Here is a 23,481-nt window from a genome sequence, read left to right as displayed (position 1 = left end):
GTAGGGCTTCCCCAGCCCCAGTGATCAGCTGGCATCTTAACAGCTGTAACAACAGCCAACAGGAGAAGTCTGCTCAGTTTGCAAACAGCCAGTTGCTCCCTTGGACGAAATTATTCAGTCAATCCTGAGAGAAAACCATTCAAAGCAGGAATAAGGGGAACTGGTGCAAATCTGGAGTTACTCTGAATTTACACCAGTACTATAGAAAACAGACTTTGTCCAAAGATCAATATTTTAATGAACTAACTACATTGCTTAGAGGGATCACCATAGCACTCAGTGCTGCAATATCTGGGTACCTCAGTTTCATTATAGTGTTTAGATACATATGACTAAGAGGTTGTTAAATTGTTATACACATACAGCCAGATTCTGAACTCTGCTCCACCCATGTCAATCCATTGGGCCTGACCTCATTTACACCAGTGGCAATCAGGAGTGAGTCCTCAAAAATCAATGGAGTTACACCAGTATAGGGTAGCTGGGAGATCAGAATGAGTCCCATGGAACTCAGTGGAAATATTCCAGATCTACACTGGTGTAAACTCACAATCTGCTCCAGTCAATTTCTATTTACCAAAATAATATATGGTAAAAATAATTTCTGGGCTGGATTCTCCACTCCATTAGAACAGTTTTATGCCAGTTTTCAGAGTAGCAGCCGTGTTAGTCTGTATCTGCAAAAAGTAAAGGAGGACTTGTGGCACCTTAGAGACTAACACATTTATTTGAGCATTTCCACTGAATGCATCCGATGAAGTGAGCTGTAGCTCACGAAAGCTCATGCTCAAATAAATTTTTTAGTCTCTAAGGTGCCACAAGTCCTCCTTTTCTTTTTATGCCAGTGTAACACCACTACTCAACAGAGTAACACCAGTGTAAAACTGGAGTAACTGAATAGAAAGTCATGTCCTATGTACACGGTGAACTATGTATTTCTTTGTTTGCATTGCTATGGTGCTAGTCAATGTAATGAGCAATAGCTTACATCTGTCAAAATCTTGAACTGGTTGGAAAAGTTTCTGTCCCAGGGAAAAGTTTTGAGATTTCAAAACAACTTTCATTCTGAATTGTAACAAAAAGTCAAAACTCCGAAGTATTTCACAAAATGAAATGCCCTCCAAAACTCTTTCAGGTCAACTGAGACATTTTGTTTCAATAAGTTTCCTTCGATTTCAACCTTTTTTAATTTAAAAAAAATATAAAATAAAGTAAATTTCAAAACAAAAAGACATTTCAAAATGAAAAATCGAAATGGGATGTTTTGGTATTTTCAAAACTTTTGTTTCCATTTTTTTCTAACTGAGACTTCATCAAAATCGATACAATTTAAGCAAAAAAAAAAAAAAATCTGTTTCATTGCAATGGCATTTTCCAGCAGAAACCTGTTGTGATGAAATTTTTCCAAGCAGGTCTATCTAAATCAGATCTAGTCTAAGCCTGCCTAAATTCTGCTTCTGGTTAAACCAGAGCTAGACTAGTTAGTACAGTGGGGTTGCACCAGTATATGCAAGAGCAGGATTATGAAGGGTCCGATTCTGATCTTGATTACACTGGATTTACATTAGTGTCATTACACCGACTCTGATGGCGTTTATCCTGATTTACACCAGAATAAATCAGAGGAGAATTAGCCCCAGGTTCTTCTTACAAACAATTCATGAACCGTGTCACACCACCAGGCTGTGAAATCCGCGGATATTATTAGCCCTATTTTATGCTAGTGTGACTTAGGCTATAAAATAGTGGCTAATAGTGGCACAGCTGTAAGCTCTCCTGAGTAGCCGCTCTCCCATCAGCATAATTAAACCACCACCATAAGCGATGGTAGCTATGTGGGCAGGAGAGCGGCTCCCACCGGCATAGCACTGTCCACACCTCTGAGCGACAAAAGTTTTGCTGACAAAAGTGTTGATGCAGACAAAGACTGAGGCACAGGGAGGGTAAAAATGACTGACGAAGGGCCACAGAATCTAGGGCAGAGCCTGGATTAGAACCCAGGGGTCCTGAGACCCAGTTCCCTGCTTTAACTACTAGACTTTCTCTCTAATGCACCTAATAGTGGCAATGAAACTCTCTTTTCTTCAACTCTGATTAACAGTGGCCTGTGCTAAATTCACCTTCTCCCAATCAGGCACAGAGGCAGAATGTGAGAGCTATTCCAGTACTTAGATGTACAGATTTTAATGAAGACAGTGACAAGAGATGGTCTGTACATGTCGGCTGTTTAAAGCTCCCTGCACCATATTCTTTGAGATGAGACATAACCGGACTGCCCCATGGGCCACTGCCGATGAAAGGAGTAAGGCCCATAGCAGCAGAAGCACTCAGCACTGGATGGAGAAGAGCTGTTAGAGCAGCCGGGCCACGTGCCGGGGACCAGGGCAGGCCCAGGCCCTAGAGCACGCCTTCTCGTATTTCTGATCTCTCGCGGTGGGTTCTCAGACAGTGCAATAACCTTCCCCGAGAAGCAAGAAGGAGTCCGTGCCTGGGGGCAGGAACATGGCAATCTTGGCAGGTTGTAGGGGGGTCTGGCCAGATGCTCATCACCAGGGTGACATGGTTGGCAGCTGGGAGGTCTGGCCAGAGGCAGACGGCACAGGGAAGGGATTGGTGGCTGGGGTGTGGACAGCAAGGCCACTTGTCCCTGGGGAAGTGGAGTGGCATGAGAGCTGGCAATGGCTGGTGCGGGAGGGTGAAATGCTGATCACTCCATGGCCCTCCCCGGTCCTGTGCCCGGTGTCCCTCCTCCACCCTCACATTGCTCTGACCTGGCAGGAGCTTCACATGGCACTCTGGCTTGTCCTCCATTAGCTGTGTGTCCCTCTGGAAGAACCCTGCGGGGTGGGGTGGGGTGGGGTGGCATGTGTGAGCAGGGCTGGCTGTGCAGGATGAAGGGAGCAGACAGCAGCGACCACCCTGTTTTGCCATGTAGGCTCCCCTGTGCTCTGGCTCTGACCCGGGGGGAGCAAGTCTGCGGAGCCGGACAGGGCCCGTCACAGGGTGCATTCTCAGAGCAGTGCTGGGGACTCCTCTGGAGTGGAACGAGCTCACCCCGCAGAGCAGGTCTCCACTTCCACTTATGTCACTGAGGGGTGTGAAAAAGACTCCTCCCACCACCAGCGACCACATTCCAGTGGGGGAGGATAGCTCAGTGGTTTGAGCATTGGCCTGCTAAACCCAGGGTTGTGAATTCAATCCTTGAGGGGGCCATTTAGGGAGCTGGGGCAAAAAAAATTGGGGATTGGTCCTGCTTTGAGCAGGGGGTTGGACTAGATGACCTCCTGAGGTCAGGATTCTATGACCTAAGCGCTGTCCACACCAGCGCAATGTCGGTGGGAGACGCTCTCCTGCCAACAAAGCATCCGCCTCTCGCGGAGGCGCAGTAATTACATTGATGGGAGAGCGCTCTCCCGTCAGCGTTGAGCGTCTTCACCTGACGTGCTGCAGTGACACCGGTGCAGCCATGCCAATGTAGCACTTCTAGCGTAGACCTGCCCTTGGTCTCCGGCACAATTGTCTCCTGCCGGTGCCCTCTTGTGGCATGAGCTCAGGTGCCCAGAAAATGCCCCTCGCCCCCTTGTGCTCTGGATCCATATTAGGTCATTTGTGTCATTCTCCCCTTGGCAAAGGCCAAACTCTGCTTTTCCAAAGAGTTCCCACCGACGTATTCAGGCATTGAGCATCCTCCCCAGCGTGGGGGCACCTGTGCCCAGCTGAGCAAAGATGTCTCACTGCCTGCCCTCAGGAGGAAAGCAGGGATGGAGACCGGGCCGAGGGTGAGGGGTTGGCATCAGAGATCTCCTTAGACACTGCCAGGGCAGCTAGAATCTGGCCTCAGAGAGTCACAGGAGGGTATGAGGCCCAGACACGAGACTGGGCCAGATGCTGCGTCCCTTTACACTGAAGTGAATCTGGAGTGCTTCCATCATCAGGATTTACCTTAGTGTAAATGAGATCAGAATCAAGCCCTCTGCACAACAGATGGGAGCAAACAGCATGCTGCCCTGTCAATGCTAATGGCGACTGCAAAGCCTGATTCCGGCTGGAAGGAACCAAGGACAAACTCAGGCTCCCCTGCTTTGCTTCCTCCCTGCAGAGCCGGGTTGTCAAGGAGGACGACGTCCAGCAGATGAACCCTCCCAAGTTCGATATGATTGAGGACATGGCCATGCTAACGCACCTCAACGAGGCCTCCGTGCTGTACAACCTGAAGCGCCGCTACTCCCACTGGATGATCTATGTAAGTGAAGCTGGTGCAGGGCGTGAAGGTGACACGTAGAGCCCTGGCCAGCACGGTGAGAGGTCAATGCTGATTGAAATGGCACCAACTCAAAACTACCAGATTTCTCCCCTTGATTGTCCCAATTACTGGCTATCCCAGCCAGGGTCATGTCGAATCAGGACAGCTATGTCCTGGATTTGTCATGCCTCAGAACCCTACCCATTCAGTATTCCTCGTGACATGGGAGTCATGTGGATGCATTAGAAATCTCCAGGCAGATGTAGGTAGATAGAGGTATAGATTTACGTGTACTGATTAGACTCACTTGGGAAACATATTAAAACGAAATAAGCCCCCAGGCTGATCTCGGGATGCCAGGTGAAGAGACTCACTTACCAGGGAGTCTGCAAAATGAAACTCAATTCACGATGCTTCCCAAAATTCCTAACGCTGGAAGGATTTCTAGATAAGGCTAAAGCTGGCGGCCCCGAGGACCTCCAGAGGAGATGCTAAAGGTGGCTTTCCAGGAGGGATGTCACTGACAAAGGCCAGCTGCCTGCGTGGAGGGGGTAGCGATGAATAGATCTGCTGCCTGTGTGGTGGGGGAGGAATGTCACCATTAAGGTAAGGTAGGTTGGCAGCACAAGGGGATGTCGCTGGTAAGGCTGGTTGCATCCCTGTTCTGTAATAGACTAAGGAAGCAGCATGGTGCAGACAGGTGGGCCCCATTGCGGCATCTCTAGCTATGTGCTCCTTCACTGCCTGAGTCCGGTGGCTTTGAAGAGTCTTTGTTCTGCTGTGTTGAGGCAGCTGGGTCCCTGTGCACTCACTTGCCTCTTCTCTGCTCTCAGACCTATTCAGGTTTGTTCTGTGTCACCATAAACCCCTACAAGTGGCTGCCAGTCTACACCTCCCCCGTGGTAGCAGCCTATAAGGGCAAGAGGAGGTCAGAGGTCCCGCCCCACATCTACTCCATTGCGGACAATGCCTACAACGACATGTTGCGCAGTAAGCGGCTATCTTTCCTCCCTCTCCTCCCTGTGCTCGCCCCCCAGCGGAGGCCAGACCTTGTTCAGTGGGAGGGGGAATGCTGCGGGGGAGGGCATTGGGGCATCACCTCACAAGAGGAAACTAATGCACAGTAGCAGAAATGGGCCTGGATCAAGCCCAGCTCTGGATAAACCCGACCGTTTGTGTCTGGACTGGGCTCAGAACGGGAGTTCAGGACCACTGTTAAAAACACTAATTACAGGCAATACTGATCAGTAACCAATAGACCTTTCCTCCAGCAAAACAGACTCTGGGTGGGTGTCAGAGCCTGTATCTCGAGGGATCACCACACACAGCCCTGGCATTTAGCTGTCCTGAACCAGCAGTGCCGTGTAACAATCCCCTAAAAGGGAAAATGATCCATAAATTACCTTAGCTGGACAGTCAGAATGGTGAGGAGAAAGAGCACCTACCTGCATGGACCCTGGGCTGCTCTGGCAGGGCCAGGGCCTTGGCAGCACAGTGGGCTGGCTCAGGCTCATGCTGTGGGGCCAGGTCCAGAGAAGGAAGGGAAGATACAGCAGGATAAAAAGAAACACTCTAGAAATGTACAGACACCAGGATACTTCTTCCCAGGGGTGCCAGTCCCCTGGAGCCTGAGGGAACTCCTGCACTCACAGCCTCATTTTGGACCTTTCACCCTGGGAAAGCTTGGTGTTAATAAGTCAGGTGAACATAGTTGCTGATCGAGCCAGGAGGGGCTGTGGATGAAGGGGAATACCATGGTCACTGACCAGCCGGGAGGGGAATACCACAGTCACTGACCAGCCAGGGGGGGTTGTGGATGAGGGGGAATACCATGGTCACTGATAGCCAAGACAGGCTGTGGATGAAGGGGGAATACCATGGTCACTGACCAGCCAGGACAGGCTGTTGATGAAGGGGGAATACCCATGGTCACTGACCAGCCAGGTGTGGCTGTGGATAAACAGGGAAAGCCCAGACCCACGGCAGCCCTGGAGAGTTCTCAGAGCACCAAGCTATCTTGGTACATTTCAGTCTAACACTGGCTCTTTCTTTTCCAGATCGTGAGAACCAGTCCATGCTCATCACGTAAGTGACCCATGCTTCCCTTTGTTGGCCATTGTTCCCTGACTGCATTGTACATGTCTCTGGGTTAGGCTCCTGGATCCAATTCTCCTGCCCGTCACTGCAGGATACAAGTTGTCTTTAGGGTCCCTGGCAGTGGTTTACTCTTCCCTGTCATTTGGACTGACCCATTGACTGGTAGCCTTCCCCCTGTGAGATGTGATGCCCCCAGCTGCACCCCCTCACCAGCCATCAGACCACCTGGCCCCTCATGAGGCCCGCATCAGGCCTCACTGGCTGCCACCCCCCCCAAACAAGACTCCTTCACATCCCCACCATCGGCTCCCAGAGCCCCTCCAGGGCAGCCCGTCTGGTGACAGTGGCAAGGGCAGCTGCTCACCCTGCACTTGTTGCTGCTGGCATCACGGGGCAGGAACCTCCCAAATGGGTCCCCTGGAGCAACCTGTTTCCCAGCCCCAGTGCTGGGGCTGGCCACATGCAGTGTGATGTTAGCCCACAGCTGGGGGAGCTAAGGCCTTTCCCCCGGAAGGAACATGCATGGTGCTCCTGAACAGGACTGGTGGGCAGAGGAGGCAGCCAGGCCCAGGAGGGTGATGGGGGAGGGGCAGGCAAGGTTAAGTTCAAGTGACATATAGATGAGGGCTATATAAAGTTCACTGAAGGGCCCTACCCTGCTGCCATGAGCCACTGACATTTTTAGCCTCAGCCATGGCCTAATTAGGTAATTGGCTCTTGTCCTGCGGCAGCTCCCCCCCACACCCATCCCTGCTCTTTGTGATCTGGGATTACAATAGAAGAGCAGCTAACTCTAGGAATGAAATCGCTGCAAGGCCTTGTGAGCCAGTACCAGCGGGCGGTGCAGATCAGGGCAGCAGGAATTGCCCAGCCCGCCTGCTAAAGAAGCCAGCCCCTGGGTCTCACCTGGACTCCTGGCCCTCCTCTGCAAACTGGAGTGGGCTCCCTCTGGGGGGTGGGGGAGGGCAGAGTACGTCCCACAGACCGTAGGAGCCCCTCACTCCCCAGGGAACTGGGGTGAAAGTGTCAAAGCCTGAGCTGTAGCAGGAGGGGGCAGGCTCCTTGCTGAGCCCCCGGAGCGCTGAAGTTCATACCAAACGTGCAACAGACTAGGAGGAGCCTGGAGTGGGGGAGACTTCCCCACCTGGCACTTCGTGGAGTCACTGGCCGTGTCTGCAGTGGTGATTTGCCCCAGCGTCAGCCTTGGGGGGGCTGCCCCTGGTGGAGAAGCCCCATTTCAGCCCCCTAATGCAGCCGGGCAAAGCCCAGATGAGCGGCGGCCCTGCTTGCGCTGGGTTCACACCAGGGGAGATCACTCACTCCGCTGCAAAGTCCAGCAGCTCTGCCCGTCTGTTCAAGGGACTTGTGTCAGTGCAGCACCACAGGGGCTGAGCCCAGGGGCTGAAAGCCCCACATTGCCCCCGTGCAGCGTGTTAGCCCATGGGAAGGGATCACGGACTGCCCAGGGCTGGGCAGGGCTGAACTCCTCCCTCGGTGTTTCACTTCTTTTACATGACACTGTTAGAGGGGGCTGGGCCGTGTCCTTAGTTTTCTGAGTCTCTGTGTAAAGGTTTTGCCTGACTCTGCCTCATTTTCTTGATCTGTGTATTTCTGTTACCCTAAGCGGAGAATCTGGTGCTGGTAAGACTGTAAACACCAAGCGGGTCATTCAGTACTTTGCCATTGTCGCAGCCCTGGGCGACACGCCGGGCAAGAAAGGAGTAAGACCCTCATTTGAAACACACTTTGGCTGTTTTCTTTTTCTTTTTTTCTTTCTTATTCTTTTTTTTTGTAACTTTTTGCATTTGGAAACATGTTTGGATCTGGCCCCTCATGGGCTTTGCTTTTCCTTTGACTTTTGAACAAGCAAGGCTTGAAACAATTGATCTTGGGGAAATGGAGTTTTTAAGTGGCTCACCAAACGGATCAGCCACACTGGGGTCTTTTGGGCCCATCTTTTCTTTCACCCCAACATATTTTCTTTTTCAGACGCTCTAAAGGGGACAGGACCCCCCCCCATTTCCACCCCGTCTCTTTTAAGCCTTGCTTTTTGCTTTTTCCCCCCTTTTCTCTTTTTGGTTCTTGTGTTCATTTTGGTCTTTGTCCAGCTTCTGCTTTTTTCTTGCTCTTGTTTTGATTCTTTCTTGCATTTCTTTGGTGTTGGTTATTTTTGAGATCCCTTGCAATTGCTTATTTCTTCTGGATACTTGATGCCCCAGCCTGCTTTCCCTTGCAGAAGCAGGCTGGCTGTTTCAGGTATTTGATAAGCAATTCTCCAGCATTGTTTTCCTTTCCTCTTCCCTGGGTTTGGATTTAACTATTCCTGCTTTTTGGTGCTTTTCTTCTTTTTCTTGAGCTAATCTATTTAACATATTTTTGGTGTATTTTTTTAAATTTAATCCTTCGATTTTTTGGACCATTTTAGTAACTAAATTTTAACGCCCTGCTTTTTTAATTGATGCTTTCTGTGATTCTGACCTGTCCCTTCTGGAATTCTAAAGACAGTTTTCTTTCCTTTTTCTAGCAAGCTCCTGCCACTAAAACTGGGGTAAGTGTTACATGGAATAGGGGCCAATCCTCGAACGAGAGGCTAGGCTTGCTAATCAGCACTTCGTTAACTCCCACTATGATGGGGAGGTGTTGGCCCTTTCTGAGCTCATTTATGCCAGTGCAAGTCAAGAGTAACTTGAGTAATGATGTCACTGGAATGGTAGCATTGTGAAACTGACATGAGATCAGAATCAGGCCCCTGTGCACAGGACTGCGTTTTGCTGATGTGACAAGACAGTATTGCAGCTGGAAAGTGCTCTTGTGGTTGCTGAGAGGATCCAGGGAGGCTGCATGTCTCTTCGTAGAGCAGCTTCTCTCTCAGTGGAGGGATCACTGTCGCCAGGACTGGGATCTGCACATTGCAGGGCATTGAGTCAGGCTGGGATTTTCTATCCACTGCCCTGGGGATGGAATTTCTTTAGCTCCCAGTTCACTGCAAGCCTCAGTGGAAGGGGGGCTGGAAGCTCTTGCCAGGCTGTGGCTCTGTGAGAGGCTGCACTGCAAACCAGAAATGTCTAAAAAGGACCAGGCTTGAAGCAGTTACTCAGTGTCTGGTCAGGCCGAGCTCTCACTGACTTCCTCAGGCATTGACCTGAGTACGGCCTTCAGTACCAGACCTTTGAGTCCAGATGCCAGTGGATGCTTGCTTTGGGAGGGTACCTCATTTAAATGAGAGTGACTGTTAAATTTTGGGGCCAGAGCATTGAGTGGATTCACCCCGACCGCGGGAGCCTAGTTTCACTCTGTCACGCACATCCCCCGCTTTAAATCTGGATCGTTTGCCTCTGAGTTTTAGCAACAACACGTCCCTAATCCCAATGGGTAACAGTTTCTGTCCGTGGTGCTGGGGGAGGGAAGTGAGGCGCTAGGGCGCTGCATAAACAGTTACATTTACAATGGTAGCAGTACATCGAAAATATCATCACCCGAAGCCCAAGTGGGTCTGCTATGCAGTATATAACTCCTGCTCTCATGTTACATCTGCCCAACGGACCAGTGTGCTGTGCTCCAGGGTCCCCCAGTCCAGCTCTGGATCGGAGGGTAAAGTGCTTGTGAATAACAGTATTATGTAATGACAGGTTTCAGAGTAACAGCCGTGTTAGTCTGTATTCGCAAAAAGAAAAGGAGTACTTGTGGCACCTTAGAGACTAACCAATTTATTTGAGCATGAGCTTTCGTGAGCTACAGCTCACTTCATCGGATGCATACTGTGGAAACTGCAGCAGACTTTATATACACACAGAGAATATGAAACAATACCTCCAAACAATAATGTCAGGACAGTGGGGTGGGAGGAGGTATTGTTTCATATTCTCTGTGTGTATATAAAGTCTGCTGCAGTTTCCACGGTATGCATCCGATGAAGTGAGCTGTAGCTCACGAAAGCTCATGCTCAAATAAATTGGTTAGTCTCTAAGGTGCCACAAGTCCTCCTTTTCTTTTTGAGTATTATGTAAAGAGCCATGTAATCAAAGGGCTGCGAGCCCATGGTGGGCGGTGGGCAGCCCAGTCAATAAGGCTGGATGAATCCATCCAGTTGGAGCTGCCCCTCCCCTCTCAAGGTTATACGTGAACTAGACAGCTGTTTTCTCTAACGTATCCCTTCAAAGGCAATCTTTGTTGCATCTGCTCCAATATTATCAGCCAGCTATCTTGGATCTCAATGTGAACACAGAGAGGATGGGATGGGGTTAGAAACTGTGCTAGCTGGAGTTAAGGAAGTTAATCTGGATCAGAGACCTCAGGAAAATAACCTTCAGAGCACAGTGCAGCTACCAGAACCATCAGGGTTAAGGTTACTTTCTAACCCCAAACAACCGTAAGGGCACATGCTGTGCACCCTGTATGCTAGGCAGAGGCGTGTCTATGGCCAGAATCGCTCTAGTTGACACTCAGCCCTGGAAATCGTAGTGATTTGCCTTGGGATCCTGACAGCTGAGATACCTTAAACCCTGTACCTTGGTGTTTCATTGACGGATGCAAACATCTGAAACCATGGCCCGTGCGGCTGAGACATTGGAGGATACGTAGCCCAGTTGCAGTGAGATAAGAATTCAGCGCTTCTGCTGGCTCAGGGAGCTGAGCCCTGTGGCTAGTAAAAGGTGCAAATGGCTGTCCAAAGTCCAGTGTGTGGTGTGAGGGCTGGCCAAGCAGGAGCTGGTCAGTCTTGGGCATGTGTATGAAGGGAAAGGGGAGGGATATTGTAGATGGTGCCAGGCAGGGAGGTGGCCCATGTGTAGTGGGTTAATGGTGGCCACGGCTGCGTGCCTAGAATAGCAGTGCATTGGAGGCATGCAGCACTGGCGTACCATTGTCTCAGGAGTGGGGGCGAAGAGTGGCCAGGGGTACAGAGGCAGGGTTTAGGTTATTTGGGGTATTTTCCAAGAGTGGGGGTTGGTTGGGGTTTAAGCATATTTCCCAGTTTGCTGAACTTTAAATTATCGCTAGAGATTTAAAACTTGAATTTCACCTTCTAGTTAGCAAAGTGTTTGTCTGGGTGTTTCCTATGGGGGCCATTTTTAACCCATGATGTACGTTATCGCTGGCTTGGAAGCGACAGACTGGCTGGTCCTGGGGTGACAAGCGAAATCAGCTCACCGCTAGCCTCTCTTCTCCCAAGCCCCCCATCAAACAAAGCCATCCAGGGTTTGTGGGCTGCAGCCTCTCCGCTCAGGGGCAGGTAGCACAGCAAGGACGCAGGGGAGAGGTGAGCACCCCCCGAGCAGTGCTGCTCTCTCCTCCTGCAGGGGGCGCCACCAAACATTTCCAGAGTGCTGGGCAAAGCAGGAACTAAGTCAGGAGCCAATCTGCTCTCATGCACCAGAGGGTCCTGACTGGTGCAGTGTCCTAATAAATCCCCCAAGTTCTATAAGCGAGTGTTGCAGAACTTAGCTACCGCACATGGGGCTTGGGAGACCCAATTCACTCAGCTGTCTGATGTTCTTTGAGAGGAGAGGTGCTAATTAATAATAATTAACAAGGGATACACCGCCCCACGTGCAATATAAGGCCACATAGTGTGGGAGAGCTGCGAACAGGATACCCAAGTGCCTAGCTCCCAGCCCTCTCATCTGTCCACTAGAGCCGGCCACATGCTTGGGCTCTGCCCCTAGTGTTTATGGCTCAGTGCAAGGAGATGTAAGGGTCAGAAAAGACAGAGGGACTTACTCTAATGAGAGCCTTTGAAAAAAGAGTCTTTGGTCCAACCCCAAATACAAAACCTAGCGCCCAGCTTTGGAGTTTCCAGGCAATAGGGTTAGACTAACATTCAAACACTGAGATACACTTGTTTGAAAGGCGGGAGCCCGACCATCCCAGGGATCTTTGAGGCTGGATGATATTAGAGAACAAACTGAAAGCTAGTGACAGCTTTGACTCTGGAGAGCTGGCTGCTTCCCTGTGACATGGTCTTACCAGCAACACTCAGTGCTGTAGGTCTGGACCCACACCACCACCTGGGGAAGCTGCAGTAGTAGTTTAACGTAGCTAGGACTCCGACGTTTGAAGACACAGTGATGAAAAACACCAGCGCGCTGTCTCCACTGCGGCTTCCATTGCTGGTGACTGTGGTGGAGCAGCACCCGTGGAGAATTACACATCCTGGTTTCCTGGTGCAGGCAAGGCCCTGCATCCCTTTGGCATGACTAGGGTGTCAGGACAGCCTGAGCGTTTGGGGGGGCTCTGCCTAGGTACTCCTGGGCTAGTCAGCGTACTGCTTGGCTGTATCTGGAGCAGTCGGTAGGAGTCAGATGATGAATCGAGTAAATGGACTGTAGCTTTCTGGAAACGTTTGGAAAACACACCGTACCATCTAGAGAGACAGTGGCTAAGACACGGTGGTGAGGTGTGGTACAAAGTTATAATACCATGGTATAATTGCTAGCGTGCTGGGCTCTGTGAAGGAAACATGAGTGCTAGTCCCAGCTCTGATTTTTCTATGACTTCACCACTCTGTGCCTCAGTTTCCCCTCACACCCTTTGTTTGTCTTGCGTAGTTAGGCTTTAAGGTCTTGGGGCAGGCACAGTCTCTTCTGTGTGTTTGTACAGTGCCTGGCACACTGGGCTCCTAGATGCTACTGGCATACAAATGTAATAACAAGAACATGAGTCTGGGGCAGAGGCGGTGCTGTGAAGAGGCCATCAGTGAGTTCTGAAGCTCCCCCCAGCCAGTGTCTATAACACTGTACCCCACACCCCACCACCTCTCTGGGGAGAACGGTTCTGACAGGCGTTTAAAGGAAAACTCACCTAGGAATGTTACAGAGGGTTGTTAATGTCTTTTCCTGGGCTATTTCCTGGACCCTTTCGCTTACAAAGGCAGGTTTTCTCAGTACCTCAAGCCCTCCTCTCCAGGCCTTTATAGCTTTGGCCCTGTCACAGAGGACTCCCATGTACAGCTGAGCTATTAGCCCAGACCTTTATAGGCACCACTCACAGGGGAGGAGATGGCCACAGAATTCATGGCCTCAAAGCCCAGCTCTGTTCTCCCCAATGTTAATTAAAAATACGACGTGCCAGGTAGGAAGGCGCCACCCTGGAGACTAAGGCCTTAAAGGAAGCGAGTGAGAATAGCGGAGGCTTGAGGTACACAGCACTTCCCCCTGCCCTGCGTCCTGCTGCCCCTTAGCTGCATCTGTAGCAACAGAGCCACTGTTACTAATGACACAGACACAAGCTGACCCATCCTTTGGCTGCATTTTCTAGGGTACCCTCGAGGATCAAATCATTGAGGCCAACCCTGCTATGGAAGCCTTTGGCAACGCCAAAACCCTGCGAAACGATAACTCCTCGCGCTTTGTAAGTATGCTAGGAGGATGTGTTTGTTAATACACAGGGTTTATATTTCTAGAGGCAGCAACGCTCAAGTTATCGATACCCATGCCTGTGTGAGGTGGCCACAGATATCCAGAGCTAGCTTTTACATAGGGAACAAATCATTGCCAGAACTAGCAACTCTCTCTTCTTTAGATGGGTTGGATGTAGGGCCAAATCCTTTGCTGCTGTAAAGCAATGCCACTCCCTGGTGTTAACTGCCCAGGCTAGTTCACTGAGCTGTGCCATTTAATTTACACCAGCTGAGGATCTGGCCCTAAAAGGTGAGGCTGGAGTTAGGGGAGGCCCAAAGTCCATCTCTGCTTGGATCAGGCTGTGGGTGATGACCGGCAGTGCCACGAAGGAGCCTGGCACAAAGGGAGAGCTGGAAGTGCCAATGCTGGGAGGTGCCTCAGTGGACCGGTGGTGCAGTGTCCCCTTCGTCGAACCCTGGCCCTGTGTTTGGCTCAACCAAACGCCTGGTTCCCATTTATCTCCATAATAATGCGCTGGAGGCCACAGTAACATTCTTGGTCCTCTCTGGATTCCCCGATGCACCAGGGGCCTGGGAGTGTCGTAGGGTCTCCTGAGCTCGATCAGCAGTAGCAGGCCATGACTGTACAGGTAGTTTGTGCTGCAGACCCAGCATCATGCAGCTCTGCCCAGGAGCCAGGGGCTGTCAGGGGCCATCTGCAACTATCCTCTGAGTGCTGCAGGAGAGCACAGCCACATGGAGCAACGCTCAGGGGGATGAGCCCCCTCTGAGCCAAAAGGGACCAGCACAGGCAGAGAATTTCACCCAGCCACCTTGTATTGAGCCCCAAGGTTGTGTGACATTAGCATTTGGCAGAGAACAGACAGACCCTTAGCCCTCCCCCGCTGTCTGATTTGTAAGAGCTGCCCACCCAGGACAGCAGCTGTGCCTGCCTTAGTGCCTCTGTCCAGCCTAAGTATTTATCTCCTTCCCTTAGGGCAAGTTCATCCGAATCCATTTTGGCCCCTCAGGGAAACTGGCCTCCGCTGACATTGATATCTGTGAGTAAGCAGCCTTGCGCAGCTGCTAATTCAACACGCTCTTTTTATGCCCTGACACTGGATCAGCTCCGGAAAAAGCCCAATCTGGTTTTTTTTCTGTTTGTTTCTAGACTTGCTGGAAAAATCCAGAGTGATTTTCCAGCAACCCGGTGAGAGAAGCTACCACATCTACTACCAGATTGTGTCTGGGAAGAAACCTGAGCTCCAAGGTAAGCAGCTTCAAAGCAACAGGCCCAGGGGAAACGACAGTGTAAACACATCTGGCCTGGGCAACCACAGCCCCTGGTGAAGTCAGTGCCCCACAGGGGGAGGGAGCCCAACTAGATCCCTTGGAGGAAGGGTGCTGGGGGCAGAGCTGTCGTTACTCAGCACTGCCCTCTGGGACCTCACGGAGGGCCCAGAAATGATCCCAACTGGCCCTGCCAGGCTCTGCCATTGAGCCACCTCTTAGGCACTGAGCAGGGCTGGGATCCAGGGGCCGCGTGACAGGAAACCTTTCCGCACTGGAGAGATGCTTGGCAGAGCCCCTGGCGTGATAAGCTTCTTGGCTGCCGCCTGTTGAGCCTGCTGCTGGATTGTGAGCAGCACCTTATTAGGCAGGTCTGGAGAGCCGGGGACAGTAATCTTATCTGGGGGTCACGAGGGCATGCACAGCCACTTCTAAATCAGTCTCCAGCCCAGCAGCCTTCCGAAGATAGCAGAAGGGAGCTGGAGCTGCAGAAGAGATGGGCCTCGCGAAGGGCTGCCAGGCCTGCTGGAGTCAGCCCCACACGCCAGTCCCATCCAGGGAGCTAGAGCTGAGGCAACAGACTGGAATGGGCTGGGAGTCACACCCAGCCATGCTTCCCTCTTCTGCCCTCAGCCACCCAGCCCTCCCCCTGCCCTGCCCACAGAGACACAGCATGCGCTGCTTAGCCCTGGGAACTGGGCACCAGCAGTACGTGCCACGGTGCCAGGGGGCCAGTGCTGCAGGGAGGGGGCTGTATCCGCAGCCGTGCGATGGGCACAGTGTGGTGTTTATGAGGGCCTGGGCAATGAGACCAGGGTAGGGGGAGTGGCAGGGCACTGGCGTGCTGGGGCATTACCAGGACAGGTGGAGCAAAGGCAGAGCAGGGTAGCTCTCCACTGCTCTTTGGCAGCTGCTGCTCAGCAAGCTGCCGGAGATGGCAGCGCACGGCCCGGGGCTCCAGCTGAGCCTCCCCAGGAGCAGTGGGTTTTGTGGTATGCGCCAGGGCCAGCTTCATGGCGCATGTTGCACTATGGGCGAGCCCGGGAGAAACCAAACATCCCACTGCACTTAGCCCCTGCCCGGAGCACTGCCCTCCACCCTCCCTGCGGCTCCAAGGGGCAGGGCTCCAGCCAGCCTCCAGCTGCCTCCTGATGCCTGGGGTGTCCACCTGGGAGCCCAGCCCTCTGCCAGGTTTGCAGGTCCAGAGCTCAGCCAAGGGAGGGCATGTCCCACGGCAGAGCCTTGGTTACACTGGGCCCTAGGGCTCGTTCCTGGAGCTGTGCAGAGCATTAGGCCCCTCCGGTCCTGTGCCAGCCTTTCCCGTGGAGTCTGCTCTGGAACGTAAGTCAGCAGACAGAGGAGCTGACCGTACCTCACGCCCGTGCTCTCCCTCCTGCTCCCAGATATGCTGCTGCTCTCCCTCAACCCCTACGACTACCACTTCTGCTCGCAAGGCGTAACAACAGTGGACAACCTGGATGATGGCGAGGAGCTCATGGCTACAGACGTACGTACCTGTGAGACAGAGAAGGGGAGAGGCCTGGGAAGAGGGCAGAGGGGAGAACGGCTTCACATGCTCCTGGACTGAAATGGGGCCATGGCCCAGCTTTGCTTAGACACCGCTGAGCTCTGCTGATGTTTTATTAATAATCACCCTGTGCACATCTCCAGCCCCTGCCCCGCAAGGGACCCCGAGGTTTGCAGACATTCACTCCCCAGCTGTCCCCTGCAGTGAGGGAGAGTGCATTCTCAGCCCCACTTATAGACTGGAAAGCAAGCCACAGCATGGGTAAGGGCCATGCATGGCAGTGTGTGTCGTTCCTATCACTACGCACCCAGAGGGGGTCAGTCCCATGCAAACGGCCAGTGAGACACATGGCCACCAATGATGCACACAGCCCTAGACATGTAGGAGTGAGCATCTCATTTTGAAAACCACAGAGGCTCAGTGACAGAACCGGGAATAGAACCCGGAGTCCTGGCCCCTGATAGGGGGCTGCTGGTGGGTGCTCAGCACCCACCGTTTTTCCCCTGTGGCTGCTCCAGCCCTGGAGCACCCACGGAGTCAGAACCTATGACGGATACCCCTCCAGGGGAGGGAACCCCAGTTTTAGGAAGAGATGGGTACTAGTAATAGTGGATTCAGTTATTAGAAATATAGATATTTGGGTTTGTGATGACAAGGAGAAATGCCTAGTGAATTGCCTGCCTGGTGCAAACACCTAGACAGACTTATAGGTAGTGCTGGGGAGGAGTCAGTGGTCATGGTACATGTAGGTACCAGTGTCTTAGGGAAATATAGGAGAGAGATTATGGAGGCCAAATTTAGGCCACTAAGTAAGAGATTAAAGACAAGAACTTCATGGTAGCATTCTCTAAAATGTTTCCTTCCTTTGCACAAGGCCAGTAAGGCACACAGAACTGCAGGGTCTCAATGCATGGATGAGACAGTGGTGTGGGGAGGAGGGATTTAGGTTGATTAGGAACCAGGGAACCTTTTGGGGAAGGATTGGCTTATAGAGGAGGGACGGGGCTCCACCCAACCCAAACTGAACCAGACTGTTGGCATGTAAAATTAAAAAGGTTGTAGAGGATTTTTTAAAGTAAGGGCTGGGGGAAATCCGACAGGTGTGGAGAGTACACAATTTGCGTGGGGATGTCTCTTAGGAATGAACTGATTAAATGGGGAACTCTATATCCTAGTAGAGAGGATAGGAAAGAATCTGGTAAAGTACAGGTAGGAGTCAGTGAGGAAGAGTCAAGTGTAAAAGAGTCACATTTATATATAGCACCTGAAGGCAAGCAACTGATTATTGACAAAATGTACAAGTGCTTATATACAACTGCTAGAAGTCTAAATACTAAGATGGGTGAACTAGAGTGCCTGATATGAAATGAGGCTATTGATATAATAGGCCTCACAGAGACTTGGTGGAATGAGGATAATCAATGGGACATAGTAATACCAGGGCTTAAAATATACAGGAACAACAGAGCAGGCCGTGCTGATGGGGGATTGGCACTATATGTGAAAGAAAGCAGAGAATCAAATAAGGTAAAAATCTTAACTGAATCAAATTGTACCAAAGAATTTCTATGGATAGAAATTCCAGGCTTGAATAATAAGAGTATCGCAGTAGGAATATACTCCTGACCACCTGACCAGGATGGTGACAGTGACCGCAAAATGCTAAGGGATGTTAGAGAGCCTAGAAAAGCAGAAAGTGCAGTAATGGGTGATTTCAACTATCCTCATACTGACTGGGTAAATGTCACCTCAGCAGGTCAGAGAGAAACTCCTAGACATCATAAATGCCTGCTTCTCAGATCAGCTAGTCCTGACACCCAGCAGGGGAGAGGCAATTGTTGCTTTCATTCTAAGCGGAGCACAGGATCTGGTCCAAGAGGTCACTCTAGCTGACCCACTCTGTAGCAGTGACCATAATGTAATTCAGTGTAATATCCATGTAGGGGCGATAATACAAAAACCCCCCCACCATGGTAGCTGTTAACTTTAAATGCTTTCAGGGGAACTACATACAAATTTGGACGCTTGTTATATGGAAATTAAAAGGAGCTGCAAGCAGCATGGGGACTATTTAAAAACATCATCATAGAAGCTCACACTAAATGTGTACCCCAAACCGGAAAAAACACTGAGAGGACCAAAAGACTGTCACCACAGCTAAACAGCAGAGTAACGGAAGCCATTAGAGGTGAAAAGTGAATTTTAGATCCTAGTAAGGAAAATAGGGAGGACCACAAACTCTGCCAGGTTAAGTGTAAAATTATAATAAGACAGGCCAAGAAAGAATTTGAGAAGCAACTTGCTAAAGACACAAAAACTAACAGTAAGACATTTGTTAAATACATCAGAAACAGGACCCCTGCCAAACAGCCAGGGGGGGCCACTGGATGACCCAAGTGTTAAAGAAGCATTCAAGGAAGACAAGGCCATTGTTGAGAAAGAAATAAACTATCTGCATCAGTCTTCTCTGCAGAGGATGTGAGAGAGATTCCCACACCTGAGCCATTCTTTTTGGGTGACAAATCTGAGGAAATGTCCCAGATTGAGGTGTCACTAAAGGAGGTTTTGGAACTAAATGATAAATTAAACAGTAATAAGTCACCAGGATCAGATGGGATTCACCCAAGAGTTATGACAGAATTCAAATGTGAAATTGCAGAACTACTAACTTTGGAATGTAACCTATGGCTTCAATCAGCCTCTGTACCAGATGACTGGAGAATAGCTAATGTGATGCTATTTTTTTTAAAAGGCTCCAGAGGTGATCCTGGCAATTACAGGCCGGTAAGCCTAACTTCAGTATCAGGCAAATTGGTTGAACCTAAAGAACAGAATAATCAGACACATAGATGAACATGATTTGTTGGAGAAAAGTCAAAAATTCTCTTTTGTGAAGGGAAATCATGTCTCACTAATCTATTGGCATTATTGAGAGTGTCAAGAAGCATGTGGACAAGGATGATCCAGTGGATGTAGTGTACCTGGATTTTCAGAAAGCCTTCAACAATTCCCACATCAGAGGCTGTTAAGCAAACTAAGCTGTCATGGGATACGAGCGAAGGTCCTCTCATGGATCAGTAACTGGTTAAAATGTTGGACCCATCCTACTCGAAGTGTTCATGTTGCCAACACTCACAATGATGTCATGAGTCTCTCAGTATTTAGTTTTTCTCTTAAAGCCCCAGCTCCTGGAGTCATGTGATTATGTGGCAGTCTAAGCTTTTCCTTCCTTCCTTCCTTCCTTCCTTCCTTCCTTCCTTCCTTCCTTCCTTCCTTCCAAGAAGTGAGTTTCTAGCCCTCAAGGTTGCAGAGAAAAGATTGAAGATGTGTCCCAAGTAAAGGCTCCAAAACCAGACACCAAATGAAAATAGCCCCCAGTTTATGGTGTCTAAGGCAATCTCATGATTTCTCAATGCCTGTCTCCTGATTTTTGATCACGCGGGGTAGGCCACGCTGCACAGGGGATGTGATATGATGGGGCATGAGAACATGCTGAGCCTGCAGCACCTGGGACCACTGGGGAGTTTGGAGAGCCCCTTGTGGGTGCAAGTCAACTGCCAAACTCAGGTCTCTGTTCGCTGGTGGGGGGTGGGTTTGCTGTGACAGTGGCTAGGCTTACCCTCGCTGCCTGTCACCCCTCAGCATGCCATGGACATCCTGGGCTTCAGCAATGAAGAGAAGTACGGCTGCTATAAAATAGTGGGCGCCATCATGCACTTCGGCAACATGAAGTTCAAGCAGAAGCAGCGGGAGGAGCAGGCGGAGGCCGAAAACACTGAAAGTGAGTTTGCCCCATGGCCGAGTAGGGCTGAGGCAAGCTTTGCTGAGCCCAGCAGGGTGCGTGAACTCCTTCCACAGCTGTATAGGAAATCCCAGGGCTGGAGCAGTGAAACAATCCCCGTTAAGTTTCCCATTCATCTGCCCTCCATCCCTTCCCTTTCCCACATTCCTTTCATGTGGCAATGCCTATTGACTAGGGGCCATGCCTACCACAGTGCTCAGAACTCCCCACAGCAGCCCTGCCTCTCTGAGCATCTGTTTGGTGCAGGACACTGTGTCTGCTTCTGTCAAACCAGCTGCCCTGTGCAAAGATTTATTGTTCTCCCTTATTGCATTGTCCTCTCTCAGCACAAGAGGGCAGAGAAAGGGCTGTGCAGGGAACCTTAGCTTAAGCAGTTCCCGATATTTGAGCACAGCAAAGAGAATGCTGATCTAACACGAAACGATTCCCCTACGTCGTTAAGATGGAGCAAATCTTCCTAGACAGAGATTCTCTGGGTTGGTAATACCTCAGAGAGGCACATGTGCAAAAATCGCCAGATCCCAAAAGCCCCCTACAACCCCTGGAGAACACAATACAGACACTGCCCGCTGGGGAGGTGGGCAGACTACAGGGCATTTGGGGGCTAGTGAAAGCCAGCAGAATTAGGACAGCATCATCTCAGCCACAGAACCCTATATTTTTTGTCTTGAGTATGCCCATCGCCTGGCTGCTTCCTCATGGTTTGATGATGTATTCCAGGTGCTGACAAGGCCGCCTACCTCATGGGAATCAGCTCAGCTGACCTCATCAAAGGGCTGCTCCACCCCAGAGTGAAAGTAGGAAATGAATATGTGACAAAAGGTCAGAACGTGGAACAGGTGAGTGTGCTGGGACTGTAGTGTCCTTCCTGCATTTGTTACCTAGAATCCCTTGGCTTTGTGCCCTACAGGAGAGCGATGGATTTGGGTGACGTTCCCAGTGCAGGGCCCTTAGCTCTGGAGTTCTCCCCTCTGGTGGCCCCACAAAGTCTGAGTTTGGGAGCCCCAAGGGCATGGTGTAAGCTGAGCCTGCTGTTGCTGGCTTTTAGCAGCTGTCTCGGTTATTCATTGCTAGTGTGACGTGGAAGCAGGGAGTGTGCTGGCTTGATGGCCAGATATTTTTGGCCATTGCATTTTACAGTGATGGGCCAAGGCTGGAATTTCAATTCGAACCCCTTCAATTTGTGGAGGGTTTCAGTTCAAATCCCTGGGCCCTGTGGTTTGGCCTGGGTTGGATCCACACACAAGAGGGTCCTAATTTCTGTGGTTCTTGCTTCAACTGCAGCCCCTATCTCATGAGTATGTTGGCTCAAGATGGTGGAAACCTCCCCAGGACAGCAGCTCTTGTGAGATTCCCACTGCCGAGGGCGGGAAGATTGCAAGCACAGCTCATGACGTTTCCGCACCCTCAGCCACACACCCAAAGCTTGGCCTGGATTGCGCACCCACCTTGCACACCAGCCTGGGAGTCACATTTCTGATCATTCCTATCTGAGTCGTGGGCCTAGGTTCCATCTTCAGAAGTGACTTATGCACTAGGGAGCCTGGGGGTCAGAAAGTCCATGGGGGACAGGCTCCTAAGTTACTGGAGTACTTTTGAAAATGTCACCCTAGATCTAATCTGGACCCCAGCACATCCCCAGCACATGGAGCTTCAGGTACACTTAGTCAGGAAAGGAGGGCACAAGATAAATGGCTGCAGGAGCACAAACACACGGACTAATTCAATAGCTGAAAATGCGAACGGCCCTTGGTGGGAGCAGCAATTCCCTTGGCTCTGTCTGGCTATTCCCCTTCCTGCTCTGAGAGTAACAGGTCTCCACCACCTCAGGCTGGGTGTAGACAAAATGAAACTAATAGGGAGCAAGTCCCAATGTAACGAGCCCTTTCTGGTTTGTGTTGGCAGGTGGTGTATGCAGTCGGGGCCTTGGCCAAAGCCACCTACGATCGCATGTTCAAGTGGTTGGTGACTCGTATCAACAAAACCCTGGACACCAAGCTGGCCAGGCAGTTCTTCATCGGAGTACTGGACATTGCAGGCTTTGAGATCTTTGAGGTGGGTTGCAGGGGTGGTGTGTACTAAACTGACTCAGTGCCATAGACACACACGCAGCTTTCCCACGGCTTCTGGCAGTTCTGCCATGAAGATATGGGTGTCTATGGAGAATGGAGCTCATGTATCAATTCATTTACCTAGAGTACACCCACCACAGCCCCCTGAGGACCAGAGTGACGATTCAGTCCCAGCTGAGTTCTTTTCCGCCTGCTCTGGAATGGGACCCCAGCTGGGCCTGTCCACACGGGCTGGGTGGAATCACTGGGACCAAAGGACGCTCCCCTTTGCTTACACAGAGGTTTGGTTTGTGTCTGTAGTTTAACAGCTTTGAGCAGCTGTGCATCAACTTCACCAATGAGAAACTGCAACAGTTTTTCAACCACCACATGTTTGTCCTGGAGCAAGAAGAATACAAGAAAGAAGGCATCGAATGGATCTTCATCGACTTTGGCCTGGACCTGCAAGCCTGCATTGACCTGATTGAGAAGGTAAAGCATGAGGCGTGGAGATGGGGGTCAGTGACTCTGCCAGCCCGCTTGGGTGGCTCCGTGAGACAGGAGCAGGCTGTGCATACGGTTTGGCTGCACAGGGCTCTGATAATCTCTGTAACCAAGCAGCCAGCTGAACAATACCATTTGGCAGATCCTTTTGTTACAGGGGGAGGATAGTTGGCTGCCGCCAGACTGAGCTGTAGGGCTGAGGGCTCTAACCGTTCTAACCGGCTTGCTGAGCCCTCAGTGAGTTCTGGATTTCACCCTGGCCCTGACTGATCAAGAGGGAAATGAAAAACAGGTCCAGGGGAGCGGGATGGCCTACTGATTAGGGGAACCCCAGAAGGCGGTGGGCTGGAGGAAATGGGGAGGGGCTTTCCACAATAGAGTTTATCCTGCCAGTTGGGATGTAGGGAGGGAATGAGGGGAAAATGCCGTCACAAGGTGGTGACAGTTTGTCCCATGGCACATTCTCCCAGCACCTCTCTGCAGAGGCCTGACTCTCCTTCCCTGGCAAGGGCCTCAGCACCTCCCCAGCCAGGAGTGCAGAGCAAGTCTCCCCTGCAATTCAGCTGCTAGGATGGCTGCATTTGTGCCAGGGATTGGTTGGGGGCCGGGATTGGGTGGGGGCCTTTCTTG

The 23,481-nt window shown here is 51.0% G+C and overlaps 1 protein-coding gene across 1 annotated transcript in view; it reads left to right on the top strand.

Moving 5' to 3' along the window:
* The window catches only part of MYH7B (myosin heavy chain 7B), a 50,997-nt gene that overhangs the window by 1,383 nt on the left and 26,133 nt on the right, over positions 1–23,481 (top strand). Inside the window, exons 3-15 of the mRNA XM_073309927.1 lie at positions 4,100–4,243; positions 5,077–5,233; positions 6,301–6,328; positions 7,965–8,061; positions 8,865–8,888; positions 13,595–13,687; positions 14,674–14,737; positions 14,848–14,946; positions 16,370–16,473; positions 20,137–20,275; positions 21,017–21,135; positions 22,202–22,351; positions 22,669–22,839. Coding sequence (XP_073166028.1) covers positions 4,100–4,243; positions 5,077–5,233; positions 6,301–6,328; positions 7,965–8,061; positions 8,865–8,888; positions 13,595–13,687; positions 14,674–14,737; positions 14,848–14,946; positions 16,370–16,473; positions 20,137–20,275; positions 21,017–21,135; positions 22,202–22,351; positions 22,669–22,839 — 1,389 coding nt within the window. The remainder of the gene's footprint in view (positions 1–4,099; positions 4,244–5,076; positions 5,234–6,300; positions 6,329–7,964; positions 8,062–8,864; positions 8,889–13,594; positions 13,688–14,673; positions 14,738–14,847; positions 14,947–16,369; positions 16,474–20,136; positions 20,276–21,016; positions 21,136–22,201; positions 22,352–22,668; positions 22,840–23,481) is intronic.

This window comes from Lepidochelys kempii, chromosome 13 (assembly GCF_965140265.1).
Source record: "Lepidochelys kempii isolate rLepKem1 chromosome 13, rLepKem1.hap2, whole genome shotgun sequence".
NCBI classification, from domain to species: Eukaryota; Metazoa; Chordata; order Testudines; family Cheloniidae; genus Lepidochelys; species Lepidochelys kempii.
Note: the sequence above shows the minus strand (reverse complement) of the source record. Positions and strands in the feature narration are given on the sequence as shown.